We start from the raw sequence: 16,582 nt of genomic DNA, 5'->3' as shown, positions 1-16,582 counted from the left end.
ACCTGGCTATTAACTCGGGAGAGGTTTGCAACCACTGTGTGGTAAACGTTTCCTAGATAGAACTATGTATTAATACAAATGAAGAGACACTCACGAGGCTTCTGTAAACTTTTATTTCGTACTTATGGGCCACTGCCCGTGCAGGGCCGTGGCTTCTGGCTCATTTCTACAGATTTACTTGGAAAGATGTGATAAACGTAGAAACTGGAAATATTCCTACTTATCAACCACAGTCACTTACTGGTCCATAAACAAAATGCACATGGAAGCCCGTGTGGTTGTTCAGAAATCTATGACTTTCTGAACTTGTAAAATGCATTTTTGATACGCAAGAGACAAAGCATCTTAAAGAAAAAGACCACTGTCTAAACACAATGGTGTGAACCTACAGCTTATGTTATGGGCTCTATCACTGCCTGTGATGCACCAGTGGACTAATGGAATTTGACTGCTAACACACAAAGGAGCCTGCAATTGGATGGCTGGCACCTGATATCATTTTATACAGGACTGTTCTGAAATACAGCCCAAGGAAGCAGCTGAGCTAATGTATCATCAGACATTTTTCTGGTGAAATCTGATAGAAGCATTTGCCCACTTGTCAGTCTCATCACCATGTTGAGGACTGGGACAATATAATACTTCAGACTTTAATGAATTTTGCTCCAGCACAGGAGCAAAATACAATCCCCAATACTGCTTTTTTCAACTAACCAACCAACCAAAAAAACCCAAATCCATTGTCAAAAATCCATTGGCTCATCCTTTTTCATGAGGCCTCTCACATTTCATTTGTAATGGTAACATGGTCACGAGATTTATGAACATGGATAGATTAAAACGGACAGGTTGGTTGTTGTGAGGGACAACCACCTAGATTCCATCTGGAGTGTTTGCTTTGGCACAACTGCAAGGCGTTAATATTAGGTTACATGAAATCCATACATACCATCTGACCACATGCATATGCCACACACACGAATACATTCCACAGAGACGATCATAGAAAAATTGGCTAAAAGAAATTTACGGTTGTTTATATACACATATATTTATATACACACAGTAAAAGATTTGCTGCTGCAATCCCAGTTTGTAAACATCGTGGAAAACGCCCAGCAGAAGTCACTGCAGGCCTTTTGAAATGGTGACCATGTGAGGAGTGTGGGTAGGGAAGGCATTTAGGTTCATACTGAAAACCCAGGGACATGAAGAACCTTAAGTTCATTGCGGCATCTGGGAGTAATTATATTTCATTGACACAATAAACTCAGCTGGCCACTTTGAAATTATGTTTTCCATATTCCTACATGGAAAAGGAATGACCAAAAAAGTCTCACTGCCAGTTATCATTTTTAAAGAAAGCAAAGGAATATATACATACATGTATATATGTATATGCATGTATATATATACATGATACATATGTGTATATTTGCACACACACATATACACGTTACTATTACCAAAAATAAACCTCAATGAGAATTTCCAGATCTTCTGAAAATACGCAATCCTTTCTTTCTTGGTTTGTTCTGGACTTCTGTGCATTTCACCGAAAGTCCTGGACATAGTTAAATGATACAAACATTTAAATTTTAGTAAATGGTATTTTGATTTTACATAAAATGCTTCCATTAAAAAACTAGGCTTGTGAAAAACAGAACTGTTTGAGTCAAGCATTATTTTTCAATTTAACAGAAGAATAGGCACAAGATCTCCTAATATGAAACCCCATTAAAAAAGAAAATATAGGTTCTTAAAAAGTTTGCATAGCAGCTATTAAACTGCCATATATGGATATCAGTCTGTGCTTTAAAGTCCTGTAAGCTCCTGAAGCTTAAGAATTTATGTTTTAAAAAAATAAGCCAGTGACATGAGAAACACTAACCTAACTTCTCACCTGAATTCCGTTTTATTTGTTTTGGGGGGCAAAAATATGTGTAAATGAGCTCAAATCATCTGTAGGTTACTATGCAGTTAAAAAATACTGGCACTGAATGATATTTCAAATAAAGGAGACTTCAGCCCATACTATGTTTGGCCAAAAAAACAAAATTACTTAAAAAAAATAGAAAATCTTGTTACAGTCTCTATAACTTTTTCACGGTGACTGGTCTTATTGAACATTCTACAGAACCACCATGAAAGTTTGCCATGTACTTGAAAAAAATCTATTTTCATGCAAAGGTGGTAAATATCCTTCTGGTTTAACTGAACAATCTCCTTTCCCCCTGCCAACTCCCACCATTTTTTAGGGCTGAATATAACATGCAAAATAGGTAAATCAGATAAATCAAAGAAGTAAGATTCGTTGAATTTGTGGGTATAGACCAGTCAACCCTTCAATGTTTTGGAAAACATTTTTCCAGGGGGTGGGGCTGAGTCGTGAGAGAAGGATGGAACAGATTCCTGGAGACACAGTGCTGTGTTGATTTTTTCCTCCAGTCGGGCTTGAAGCACACTGATAACTGTTCCTTCAGTTTAGTTGATACTGTCCTTGTGGCTGCTCCTCTCTGTGTTATGGTTGTTTTGTTCATGGTTCTTCCACTGGATGCTGGTGCCATTCATGGGCACCGAGGTCATCAGGCTCTTGGACTGGTAACAGCAGCAGCAGAGGCAAGACTGGGAGGAGGAACAGACTCAGATTAAGAGGGGGCCACCAGCCTGTTCCCAGCAGAAACAGAGGCTCACCAACAAGGGGTGAATGTCCAGAGGTGTTTGAGGACAGAGTGTGGGCCTTGCCAGTAATCTGGAGTAGGGAGTTTTAATCTCTAGGGAGAAGTTAAATGGTTTCAGTTCAGTTCAGTCGCTCAGTCGTGTCCGACTCTTTGCGACCCCATGAATCGCAGCACTCCAGGCCTCCCTGTCCATTACCAACTCCTGGAGTTCACCCAGACTCACGTCCATCGAGTCAGTGATGCCATCCAGCCATCTCATCCTCTGCCGTCCCCTTCTCCTCCTGCCCCCAATCCCTCCCAGCATCAGGGTCTTTTCCAATGAGTCAACTCTTCGCATGATGTGGCCAAAGTATTGGAATTTCAGCTTTAGCATCAGTCCTTCCAATGAACCCCCAGGACTGATGTCCTTTAGAATGGACTGGTTGGATCTCCTTGCAGTCCAAGGGACTCTCAAGAGTCTTCTCCAAGTTTAATGGTTTATTCTAGTGCAAAATGACAGATCCTGTGTTTCTTGTTTTAGTTGATTCACCAAGTCAAAGAGGAAAGGAAGGCAGTGTTGGTGGGGGAACTTCTCTATGACTTGGGGTGGCCACGGGTGGGAGGGACTGGGAAGCGCCTGGCCTGCCTCTACTGTGCCGCCTGCGTGCCTCTCTTCATTGGGCACCTCACCTGAGGCTCTTAAACAGCCCTAGGGGGAAGGTGCTATTTTCCTCCTGGATGAGAACAGGGAGGCTTAGAGAAGAGGCAGACCTGAACTCAGAACCCAGGACTCTCTCTGTTGGACTCTTTCCCCTGGGTATGCTGCCTTTTTATGAATATCAGTCAAAATTGTGTTTAATTTCTAAGAGTTCGTACCTGGATTTTTTTCCCCCCTTACCCTCTGGGGGTATATGTAAACTAATTTTATATGTAATATAAATTTACATGTCACATATAATTTTAATTTATATGTAAAACATGTAAACTAATTAGCAACTGATTTTACTCCAGATTACATAAATGTATTTGTTATGACCTGTATTTTAGTCAATATTTCTTATGGCAGAATCTTTCTTAGGGCATTTCATGACTTGTAAACATGACCCCAAAGACTGCCAAAGTGTGGCAGTAAGAACTTCCGTACCAAGTTTTATTGATGCCCGTGATTCTCTGGTTAATATCTGTCTGTCTCCTTTTAGACTGCAGGAGTCATGAAGGTATTCACTTGTGTTTTTCTTCTCTTCTTTCCCTAATACTGATTAACTCATACCGAGGACTTTGTGTTGTCTCAAGCACTGAACCCACTTATTCCACCTTCTGAGATAGATACAGTATCTGATACAGATACAGATACAGCATCTGATTTACTGATGGACAAACTGAGGAAGCAGGAGTGGCCCCACTTGGATCTGGTTTTAGATAGCTAGTGCAGAGCTGGGATGTAAATCAAGACTGTTCACGTCCAGATCCTGCACCCTTGAACTCTATGCTACTCTTTCTAATATGCACCATAAAATGAAGTTAAACATCCTGGCCAAAATCAGCGGATTTCACTTAGGACTAATTCTATGCTAAAATCACTCTAGGAACTGGAAAAATAATACCTCAGTGAGAAGTACTTGGAACTTCTGGAGAACACGTGTTGGCTTAGCTACAAGGAGGTCTGAAGAACGGAAGGAAACTGATTTTGAATTAAATTACATTAGTTCAGATTTCCAGAGCCATAAACATTTACTTTTCTTGAAAAGACTATTATGAAGTATACTATTAAGTAGCATTTAGCAAGAGCTTTCTTAACAATGAGTTTATGTTTTGTTGAGACTATGGTTAAAAGTCTAAGGCTATGTAAGGCATGAATAAGTTTAATCTATTCTGTTGGCCTTGGAGCTCAACTTGGAATATTTCTTTTCAAAGCATGATACTAAATTGGCATGCTACTAAATTAGTTCTTTTTATTTTAACTTTTGAGTATGTTGTTTGAATATATATTGCTTTTCTGTTATGCTGACAATTTAACGCTCTTTCTGGGTAACAAAATGCAATTTTCACTTCTCTTTTGAAAAGTTCAGCCGATGAAAGTACTATTGTGATTTTCATTTCTCTTCTGAAAAGTTCAGCTGATGAAAGTGCTATTTACAACTGGAATGAGCCATGCCTGTTGGATATCTAATACACACAGTTGGCTGTTCTTAAAAAATACTTGCTTACAAAGCAGAAATAGAGACACAGATGTAGAGAACAATGTTAAGGATGCCAAGGGGGACAGGGAGGTGGTAGGATGAACTGGAAGATTGGGATTGGCATATACGCACCACCGATACCATGTATAAAATAGAGAACTAATGAGAATCTACGGGAACTCTCCTTAGCGCTCTGTGGTGGCCTAAATGGGAAGGATATATATATATATATATATATATATATATAAAAGGGGATATATGTATATAAAAGGGGGATATATATATAAAAGGGGATATATATATATATAAATGGGAAGGATAAATATATATATAAAAGGGGATATATATATGATATATATATAAAAGATATATACATATATATAAAATGTATATGTATCACTGATTCACGTTGCTGGACAGTAGAAACTAATAAAGCATTCTGAAGCAATTATACTCTATTAGAAATAAAAATAGAGAAAAGACAGAAGAGAAAAACAGAATTCTAATTAAATGAAAACAATTGAATTTGCTATTATATACTATTGCATATGGGCGGCCCAGCACTAAAGAATCTGCCTGCCGGGTAGGAATTTGCTGTGTGTCACAGGGGGCTCAGCCCGGCGCTCTGTGGCAATCTAGAGAGATGGGATGGGGTGGGAGGTGGCAGGTGGTTCAGGAGGGCGGGGACATATGGAGACTTGTGGCAGATGTATGGCAGAAACCAACACAATATTGTAAAGCAATGATCCTCCGATTAAAAAAAAAAGAATCCACCTTCCAATTTAGGAGATGCAATTTTGATCCCTAGGTCAGGAAGATCCCCTGGAGTAGGAAACGCTAACCCATTCCAGCATTCTTGCCTGGAAAAATCCCACGGACAGAGGAACCTGGTAGGCTACAGTTCATGGGGTCACAAAAGAATTGGACATGACCGAGTGACTACACAGAGACATTACTTGGCCAACAAAGGTCCGTCTAGTCAAGGCTATGGTTTTTCCAGTGGTCATGTATGGTTGTGAGAGTTGGACTGTGAAGAAAGCTGAGCACCAAAGAACTGATGCTTTTGAATTGTGGTGTTGGAGAAGACTCTTGAGAGTCCCTTAGACTGCAAGGAGATCCAACCAGTCCATTCTAAAGAAGATCAGTCCTGGGTGTTCATTGGAAGGACTGATGCTAAAGCTGAAACTCCAGTACTTTGGCCACCTCATGCGAAGAGTTGATTCATTGGAAAAGATTCTGATGCTGGGAGGGATTGGGGGCAGGAGGAGAAGGGGACGACAGAGGATGAGATGGCTGAATGGCATCACTGACTCGATGGACATGAGTTTGAGTAAACTCCGGGAGTTGGTGATGGACAGGGAGGCCTGGCGTGCTGCAGTTCATGGGATTGCAAAGAGTCGGACACAGTTGAGTGAATGAACTGAACTGAACTGAACTGAGTGACTACACAATAACAGCAACAACCATCACATATAGTCAATCATTAATGCCAATAATTATTATGAAAAAGATCTTCTTGCTAAAAGAAATACTTACCTGGAAACAATTTTTAAATTTCTTGCTCACAAAATATAGAGCTATTGGGTTGATACATGAATTCATGGTTGCCAAGTTAATACCGATGTAATCCATGAGCAGCAAGAAACTTGAGCAAAAGGAAATAGAAGAGATAAATTAGAACATCATGTTTTAAAACCTAATTAGCATTTATCTCTAGAATAAGCATTTTTCTTGCCCAGGAGACATTTCTCAGAGGTAGCAGTCAAAATTATTTTTAAAGCCCTTGTTTAAATGGCAGTTTCAGTTCTGCAGGACATGTGCAGATATACCCACCACTTGCTTAACCCAGGAGGGGAGCAGCAAAATTATTGATAGGGCTTGCACAAAATTTTGAGGTTGGTTATGGGCTGTGACAGCTAAAGAAAAACAATCAACTTAGAAGATTTAATTTTCAGGGCTAACATGAGTATAGAATAGGTGGTTTTGTAAAACTCTTAGAAACGTGAGATCAGAGAAACTCCAATTTCCTTCTGAGCACAAAGGATCATACCTAAGTAATTCACATCGGTTCGTGTCCATTTCATCATACACAGTTTTCTTCAAAATGCGGCTTAAATGAAGAGGGAACCAGCACAGAGCAAAAATTACAACCAAGCAGAAAACTGTTTTTGCCACTTCTCGACGCTAAAGAAAAGTGAGAGAAAAAAATACAATAAGTTTAGTGTTTTTCTACTAGAGAAAAGGGATACACAAAAGGAAGTAGTACAATGTCATGTTGGTTTCAACATGACATAGTAAAGCAATTATACTCCAATTAAAAAAAAAGCAGTAGATTGGGACAGAGTACTCGAAGAAGAGCCAGAGCAGCCCACCTCACCACCCTCTACCTCGTCAAGATTTGGAGTCCAGGAAACTCCCTTGGTCCAGTGGTTAGGACTCTGAGCTTCTGCTTCAGGAAGCATGAATTCGATCCCTGGTCGGGGAACTAAGATCCCACATGCAGCATAGTGCGGCCAAACAAAAAAGTAGATAAGGTTTGGAGTCCAATTGTCTTAAGCAAGGAGTTGTTAGTTGTTAGTGATTCTTTTGGGGCAGCTGCCAGGAATCATGGTAGCCTCAGGCTGGTTATTAGGGCCAGGTCAAAGGTTTGATGGTGGGCAGAGGTGAGGACGGGCTGGGGTTGAGCCAACACTGTGACTGGGTCTGTATGTCTGTTGAACATAGGAGGGGAAGGTTAGTTAAAAGTCTCCATAGCAGGTAATTCACCTGCATTAATGATAGCATGGTAGTCAAGGTGACTGACCCTACCATAATAACAAAATGGGACAAATCTAGGAAATTCCCTGGTGGTCCAGTGGTAGGATTCTTGGCTCTCATTGCTGACAATCTGGGTTCAATCTTGCCTGAAACCAGTTCCCCTGGTTGGGGAACTAAGATGCTGTAAGCTGTGTGGCATGCTGCTGCTGCTGCTGCTGCTAAGTCGCTTCAGTCGTGTCTGACTCTGTGTGACCCCATAGACGGCAGCCCACCAGGCCCTGCCGTCCCTGGGATTCTCCAGGCAAGAACACTGGAGTGGGCTGCCATTTCCTCCTCCAATGCATGAAAGTGAAAAGTGAAAGTGAAGTCCCTCAGTTGTGTCTGACTCATAGCGACCCCATGGACTGCAGCCTACCAGGCTCCTCCGTCCATGGGATTTTCCAAACAATGAACAAGTTTACAAAGATGTTTGGAAAACAAAATAGGAGTACGAAACAGAAAAGGAAAAGGAAGAACAACGTGTTTTCTCCATTTCTTGATCTTGGAGAAAGCTGGCATTCGGATTTTTTTGGCTTTTAAAATTCTTTCATTGATGACAGGTCGTTTCCAAAGATACATTGTTTGCAAATATAGAGTGCGACTCTGCAACCTTATGCACCATGGCCCGCCAGGCTCCTCTGTCCATGGGATTCTCCAGGCGAGGGTACTGGAGTGGGTTGCCATTTCCTTCTCCAGGGGGTCTTCTTGACCCAGGGATCAAACCTATGTCTCTTGTCGCCTACATTTGCAGGCGGGTTCTTGACCACTTAGCGTCACCAGAGGGTAAAGAATTATCAGCACAGACAGTTGGAAAAACGGGGACATGCTGACTCTGGCCTGACTCCAGTGGCACGTTTACACGCTTTGGGGTCTGCACAGGGTCAGTAAAACCATGTTAGGAATTATCTGCAGCCAGTCATCTGGGTGCCCTGTATTTGAGTATTACAGGGAATGGCATTAGGAAGCCCAACTGGGAACATAAAATACAACTTGTCTGTAACCGGGATCACTTAATGTCAAAATAAAACTGATTGAAAACAGGGTTTGGAAGGGTAAGGCTGGTTCAATCCAGAGCATACAGCGTTAAGTAGGGGGAGCCTGCAATAAAGCCACGTGATTGATAGAGCTATTTAAAAAGATCTCAGGGCACTTGTCACAAATTGTGGCTTTAGCCCCAAGAACTGGGATTTCTTTAATCTTTGAGTTAGCTAGCTAGCTGGCTATGGCTTCAGAGAAAGTATAAACTGACTGATGATTGAGAACAATAAAGGATTCCTTTATTAGTCTACAGGAATGGGGTATCATTTTAAAGGGCCATTTTGTGCACACAGAAAGTGTAGAGAGGAGCATATTGGGGGAGAGGCTATCTCTTTGGAGCACATCCTCAAAGTGGGTAAACTTATTTATTTATTTAGGCTATGCCACATGGCATGTGGGATCTTAGTTCCCTCAGCAGGGATTGAACCTGTGCCCTGTGCCACGGAAATGTGGCCTCTTAACCACTCGACCTCCAGGGAAGTCTGCAAGAGATAATTTTTTAAAAGGCAATATTAATACTTTGCCACATGACAGTCAGCTATTTGGTTAATCAATATCCATCCTTCTGAGTTTTCCTTACTATCAGTCAGATCCTTGACTTTGTCACGCAGCAGAGGAGCCTGGCTTCCTCATGCACACAGATCTTACCTATTACAGTAGGTAGAAGCCATTGTGTGGGGTTTCTGATGAGATCAGGTGTGTTCAGAGTGGTATGGCCATAGACATGTGGGGTTTCTGGAAAAGCTACTTAAACGTGGGGGCTACTCCTTCGGTGCACACACGCTAATGTGATCTGTATCCTTCCCCTTCTGGCTGCCTGGAAAGGAGGTCTAAGGGCAGAGCTGTAGCTGCCGTCTTCCAATAATAAAGGAAAGGCGAGCACAGCAGCAGAACCCTGGCTTCTGAGTCCCTTGACCACTGAGCCGATGACATCTGAGCTTTCTGCTACGGGAGACAGATAAGCACCTACCTGGCCTACTCCCTGTTATTTTGGGTTTTCTGTTCACACTTGTGCTCAGTAGCTCAGTTGTGTCTGACTCTTTGCCACCCCATAAACTGTAGCCTGCCAGGCTCCTCTGTCCATAGGACTCTCCAGGCAAGAATACTGGAGAGTGTTGCCATTTCCTCCTCCAGAGAATCCTCCTGACCCAGGGATTGAACCCACTTCTCCTGTGTTGGCAGGCAGATTCTTTACCACTGAGCCACCTGGGAAGATTTTCTGCTCCCAGCATCCAAACACAACCCCTAACTGATAAAGGTGTTGTTGGTATAGTGAAGAGAAATTCTAGAAAAACATATCAGAAGCAGGATGAAGAGCCATGTTGGACTTGGATGGGCTGGTAGGGTTTTCACTCTAAGCTAACTCCCCTGCCACCCTCCACCCACAAAGGCCTCCCAGCTAGGCTTGCTCTCCTGGAGTCAGAACCTTCTCGATCTTTGAGCAGGACGCAAGGGAATGTCTACTGCATGGGGACCAAGTTTTGGATTCTAATGTCCATTTGGTTGCGCTAGTCTCTTAAACACCTGTATAATAAGGGTACATGCCTGTCTAGCTTATCTCACAGCATGTTTGGATGAATCAAATACCAAAATGACATGGAAACGCTCTTTGGGAACTTAAAAAATGCTATGAAAATGTGAAGCAGCAGCATCTTATTGCTCCCAATCCCTGTTTAATTATTTTCAGAGCAGGTGTCACTCATAGCTTGAATAGGCTCAATGGTGGTGCTAATGCAAAAATCGACATTCAAAAACACCGTTTTCCACAAATCTATTCTAATTAGTTACCTCTATTGCAGGAATGAAAGGTAATAACAGCTTAATATGTTTCACATCTGGAGTACTCTGAACTTTCATGCCTGGATGATGTCATGCTAAAGTTTCTCAAGATAAGTTTCCTATTAAATTTTAATAAAGGATAATAGCTACCATTTGTATAACGTTAGATTTTTATGAAGTATGTGAATGCATGTTAATTCCTTTGATTCTCAATAATAATACTGATTCATATATTATTATGTCCAGTTTAAGATAATGAATTGAGGCTCAAAAAAATCAGTACTCTGGTCAAAAAGAGTTGTCAATGAAGACTGATGCTCGTGTACAGCAATCACACAGGGCAGTTATCCGGGCTCCATCAACAACTCACATTGACTTTTGGTGTGGCTGGTCGTCTTTACACACTTGTCTGTTGAAACTGAACAGTTACCCACAGTCCTGGTTTTACTCTTGGAATTAATATATATCAACAGTATCTGACTACTTAGTATCAGCTGGGTTCTATCAGACACCGTGCATGCATTACATAATCCCTTTGATGTACTATTATATACATTTCATTAAAAAATTTAAGACTCAAAATTGAGTTAGTATTTGTACAGAAAAGTGCAGGTGGGACCTCCCTGGTGACCCAGTGGCTAAGACTCTGCACGCACAATACAGGGGGCCTGGGTTTGATCCCTGGTCAGGAAACTAGATCTCACAGTCAAATAAATATTTTAAAGGGCAGATATTATTTTATACATTTTTCAAAAAACTAGAAGTTCAGAGAGAGAAAGCAATTGCCCAGTGTCCCAGAGTCAGCAAACAGAAGCTTCACAGCTTTATCTGTCCTGTTCGCTGCCTGGGAGAAACAGATAGCCTCCCACTGACAGGTTCAGATTTCTTCTAGGATTTTAGGCTTTCCAAAATGCGACTTCTTATGTACCCAATCCCATTTCTTTCCATGAGTCATACCTTAGATGTTGCTCTCATGACGTCTGTCTCCTTTTCCTACTCCTCAAATGCATGGTACTCATGTGTGTTCTAGCTAGACCCCCATCAGGAACAGTTCAATCCTCCTCATGCATGAACAGTTTCTTCATGACTTTTTCTCATATCCTCCTTGGCTTTCTATAGCACAAGCTACTTTTTACCACACCTTGTGATTCTGTTTTTCAATTATCTCATGTTTGTGTTTTATTTCCACAACAAGACTACAAAGCCTGCTGGGGAGAAAGTCATGTGCTTCTTTTTTTTTATAGTCCTGGCACAATTCCAAGCCCAGTTCAATGTACTACTAATCACAAACACACGTTTGATAGATACTCTTGGCAAAATTAACGAATAGTTCCTCTCTATTTGGGCCCTGCCCCCAGGGCCATCTGTTTCACAGGTTGGATCCTGACTTCACTGGAGAAATGCTCAATACTCTAAAGAAAACAAGGCATACAGACAAGTAAGACAGTATTTTAATTTTTAGGAAATCAGGCTAAATCTGCAAAACACGGTATCCATAGTCCTTTCGTTGTCAAGGACAAACCAGTCTTGGCCAGATCGTCATGACCTTATCAGGTTTACCTGTTTCAGATGCTCACTGAGGGCAATTCTCAGGCTGCCGTTCCTTCGGTTTAACATCTCACAAGTCATGAGGGTGTAAAAGATCGCAGTGCACACCAGGGGCATGCAGAAGTAGAACCCGAATAGCCACCAGTCCTTAACATCTTGATAGAACTGGAAAGAGGAGAGGAGGGAGAGAGGAGGAAGAGGATTATAAGGCAAGTTTGCTGTGCAAAGCCTTTGGTGGCTTCAACGTCTCCGTGCTTACAGCGATGTTTGTATATTCATGCTCTCTGCTGGCGGTAATGGGCTTGGAGGTCGTGCTCAAAACTCAACTAAACTACAAAGTCCAAACATGTAGTTTCCGGTTTAGCTGTGTGTTGTGTGCTGTGTGTTGCTTTTTATAACAGCACACAAAGAAATTACATTAATATTATTCTGACAGTACTATTCACAATAGCCAAGACATAACAGCAACCTAAATGTTTATTGACAGACGAATGTGGTATACATATATATATACTGTATATATATATACACACCAAATTTATATACAGTATACACCATATATATACACACACACCATGTATGTATATTATATATATATTTTATATATATATATACACACACACAATGGAATATTACTCAGCCATAAGAAGAATGAAATAATGCCATTTGCAGCAACAAGATGGGCCTAGAGATTATCATACCAAGTGAAGTAATTTAGACAGAGAAAGACAAATAACATATGATATCACTTTATGTGGAATCTAAAATATAGCACAAATGAACTTATCCATGAAACAGAAACAGATGCATAGACAGAGAGCAGACTTGTGGTTACCAAGTGGGAGGCCGGGTGGGAGAGGGATGGATTGGAAGTTCTGGATTAACAGCTTCAAACTATTATATATAGAATGGCTAAACAACGAGGTCCTACTCTATAGCACAGGGAACTATATTCAATATCCTTTCATAAGTCATAATGGAAAAGAATGTGAAAAAGAAAATATATAACAGAATAACTTTGCTATATAGCAGAAATTAACACAACATTGTGAATCAGCTGCAAGAAGTTTAAAATTACCCAAATTATTAAATAATTTTAATAATTATTAACAATTATTAATATTTTTAATAAAATAAAGTTGGTTTGAATTACACAGTGGAAGAACCCTCATCAATAAAAAGAATTCCCTTTCAAAGCTCATGAAACATGCTTTTGAGACATACAGAATCTGTATCTTTATTGGTGATTCTCAACGTTTTGCTAGTGCCTGGTTTACTTCTGACTGTTGCGGTGAAAGTGTTCTTAATGTGCCTGTCTTGTTTGGAGAGAGCGAAGGTTGTGAATGGCTTATCTGTGGAGCTCTGGTTGTTGGGAGTTAACCCTTTGTCTGGTATGTCTGCTATGCGACCTCAGCCAGCCAGTGTGAGCCATCAATAACCGTGTCCTTCCTCTCTCTCTTAATACTTGCCACCTGGAAACTATTGAGGCAGAGTAGCTTATCTGAAGGCATGTTGAACCTGATCTCCCTGTGGACAGGATTTGTAAATACCAGGATTACTCAGTTTTATGTCTTTTTAAAGGAGAAAATGTAATACCCCATAAAAATGGAAATTAGAAAATTATAGCTAAATTCTTCCTCCCACTAAATTAATCACCAACTTGGGAAGAACGCTTTTCCTTTCCTAATGCTGTTTCTCCAGATAGTTTATTTACTAAGGATAATGCAGCCTCCTGCAATATCTCAGTTCCCACAGTAAAAAATAATCATACTGCTCTGTGAAAAACTGGAGAGTTTCTGAATATAGAAAGAGGCCCAGTAGGCTGCATTTATAACATGTCTATTAAAATATGCTATAAATGGTTCCTGAGGAAAAAAAGTTCTGGGCAGGGGTTCATAACTATTTTTATGTCAGGAACCCCTTTGGATTTCTGGTGAAGACTATAATTCTTTCTGAGACTAATACTTAAAAAAAAAATCATTTTATTTTATATTGGAGTATAGCTGATTAACAATTTTTGTGATGGTTTCAGGTGAACAGTGAAGGGACTCAGCCATGCATATACCTGTATCCATTCTCCCCCAAACTCCCCTCCCATCCAGGCTGCCACATAACATTGAACAGAGTTCTATGTGCTATACAGTAGGTCCTTGTTGGTTATCCATTTTAAATATAGCAGTGTGTACATGTTGATCCCAAACTCCCTAACTATCTCTTTGCCATATTCTTCCCCACTGGCAACCATAATAAGTTTGTTGAGACTAATGTTTTTAAATGCATGAAATAAACTATGTACCAATACAATGGAAACAAATTACATCAAAACATAGCTAACAAAAATATGAAAAAGAAAATTCTAATATCACAATATATGAGTTTATTAACAAATTAAATGACAGATCTAATGAGTTCTATCAGAATGTGGAACCAGTGATGAATGTAAATAACATCTCCAGATTATATGTTAGTGAAAAAAAAACAACAACATGTTTCTGTTAAACACTACTGTGATTTGTTGCCTACATCCACATTAATTAGAAGGAAATGATAAATTTCAGTTAGAAGCTAGTGAAAATAAACATGTAATTTCCTTTTCCTTCAAGTTCACAGACCACTGAATTGTAGCCTCAGGTTAAGTGCAGAATCTCAAAGGAGTTGGCGTATTCAGATCTGTTTATACAAATATTTTCCTATTCACATCCCGCTGTAGAAAGATCTTAGTACTGAACTTAAAACACAAACAAAAAAAATCAGAACTCTTCGTTTAAGCACAATGCACACACTCCTTGAAGAAGCCCCTTCCTTTGTACCTCCTCCTTCTGGGTGCACTGCGGGTGGGGGTGTGAAGCCCAGAAGCAGCTGTGGGGGTCCTGGGAGTTGGCCCTTGCTGGAGGAGACTGGATGGAGTCCCCTGCCCCTTCCGTGGCAGAGGCCAGTCCAGAACGGGATCACACATTTCTTTTGAACTGATGTCATCAACAAGGGTACAGCGGGGCCTCCCCCCAGTCTATGTGAGTTCTCAGCCACTTCAGTCATGGACGACTCTTTGTGACCCCATATACTGTAGCCTGCCAGGCTCCTCTGTCCATGGGGATTCTCCACGCAAGAATCCTGGAGTGGTTGCCATGCCCACTCCAGGGCATCTTTCCCACTCAGGGATTGAACCGGTGTCTCTTATGTCTCCTGCATTGGCAGATGGGTTCTTTACCACTAACACCACCTGGGAAGCCCCTCCCTCCAGTCTGCTGCTGCTAAGTCGCTTCAGTCGTGTCCGACGCTGTGCGACCCCATAGACGGCAGCCCACCAGGCTCCGCCGTCCCTGGGATTCTCCAGACAAGAACACTGGAGTGGGTCCCTCCAGTCTAGGTTAGAGCAAAGCTGAGGAGGAAAGACTGGAAAAAGAAGGGGAATCAAATTAGAAAAAGAGCCCAGGGGGAAAGAGAAGCCTAAAACCTTAGACTTGAAAAGAAATCTACAAAATCATCAGTTCATGGGACTTCCCTGGCAGTCCAGTGGTAAGACTTGGTGCTTCCAATGCAGGGGGTGCTGGTGGGATCTGTAATCAGGGAACTAAGATCCCGCAGGCTGAGCCATCAGGGAAGCCAGGTGGCACTGGGGGTAAAGAACCCACCTGCCAATGCAGTAGCTGTAAGAGACGTGGGCTTGATCCCTTAGTTGGGTAGATCCCCTGGAGGAGGAAATGGCAACCCACTCCAGTATTCTTGCCTGGAGAATCCCAAGGACAAAGGAACCTGGTAGCTTTAAGTCCATGGGCTCACAAAGAGTTGGAAGTGACTGAAGCAACTTAGTATGCATGCATGTAAGATCCTGCATGCTGAAGGGTGTGACCAAAAAATTATCAGTTCAAACTCAGTATTCTTTATGCAACCCTCCAGGCATCCCCGCCCCTGCCTGAAGGGCAGCCACTCTTAGCTTCATTGCTAACAAGAAGATGCTTTCTTGTGAGGAAACCCATTTCCTCTTACCCAGCAAGATCCATCAGTAAGTTCCTTATTACATCGAGCCTCTTTTCTAACGTTTTAGTCAGAGGTATCCAGATCGCTCATTCACACCGCCCAAATTCTGAGAATACACAGAAGAACTACACAAAAAAGATCTTCATGACCCAGATAACCACGATGGTGTGATCACTGGACTAGAGACAGACATCCTGGAATGCAAAGTCAAATGGGCCTTAGGAAGTATCACTACACATAAAGCTAGTGGAGATGATAGAATTTCAGTTGAGCTATTTCAAATCCTAAAAGATGGTCCTGTTAAAGTGCTATACTCAATATACCAGCAAATTTGGAGAACTCAACAGTGGCCATGAAACTGGAAAAGGTCAGTTTTCATTCCAATCCAAAGAAAGGCAATGCCAAAGAATGTTCAAACTACTGCACAATTGCACTCGTCTCACACTTTAGCAAAGCAATGCTCAAAAGTGTAAAAGCCAGGCTTCAACAGTATGTGAACTGTGAACTTCCAGATGTTCAAGCTGGATTTAGAAAAGGCAGCAGAACCAGAGATCAAATTGCCAACATCCGTCGGATCATAGAGAAAGCAAGAGAGTTCCAGAG

General features: G+C 41.3%; 1 protein-coding gene across 2 annotated transcripts in view; it reads right to left on the bottom strand.

Annotated features, from left to right (window-relative positions):
- Window positions 1–94: 94 nt before the first annotated feature.
- The window catches only part of EDNRA (endothelin receptor type A), a 75,756-nt gene continuing 59,268 nt past the window's right edge, over window positions 95–16,582 (bottom strand). Inside the window, exons 5-8 of one of the 2 annotated variants that reach the window (XM_006042124.4) lie at window positions 12,014–12,166; window positions 6,891–7,024; window positions 6,377–6,485; window positions 95–2,625 (exon numbers count right to left, since the gene is read on the bottom strand). In XM_006042124.4, the coding sequence (XP_006042186.2) occupies window positions 2,485–2,625; window positions 6,377–6,485; window positions 6,891–7,024; window positions 12,014–12,166 (537 nt within the window). In that variant the 3' untranslated portion in view covers window positions 95–2,484. The remainder of the gene's footprint in view (window positions 2,626–6,376; window positions 6,486–6,890; window positions 7,025–12,013; window positions 12,167–16,582) is intronic. The other variant, XM_025268144.3, reaches the window with a different exon arrangement.

Source organism: Bubalus bubalis, chromosome 17 (genome assembly GCF_019923935.1).
Source record: "Bubalus bubalis isolate 160015118507 breed Murrah chromosome 17, NDDB_SH_1, whole genome shotgun sequence".
NCBI lineage: Eukaryota > Metazoa > Chordata > Mammalia > Artiodactyla > Bovidae > Bubalus > Bubalus bubalis.
Note: the sequence above shows the minus strand (reverse complement) of the source record. Positions and strands in the feature narration are given on the sequence as shown.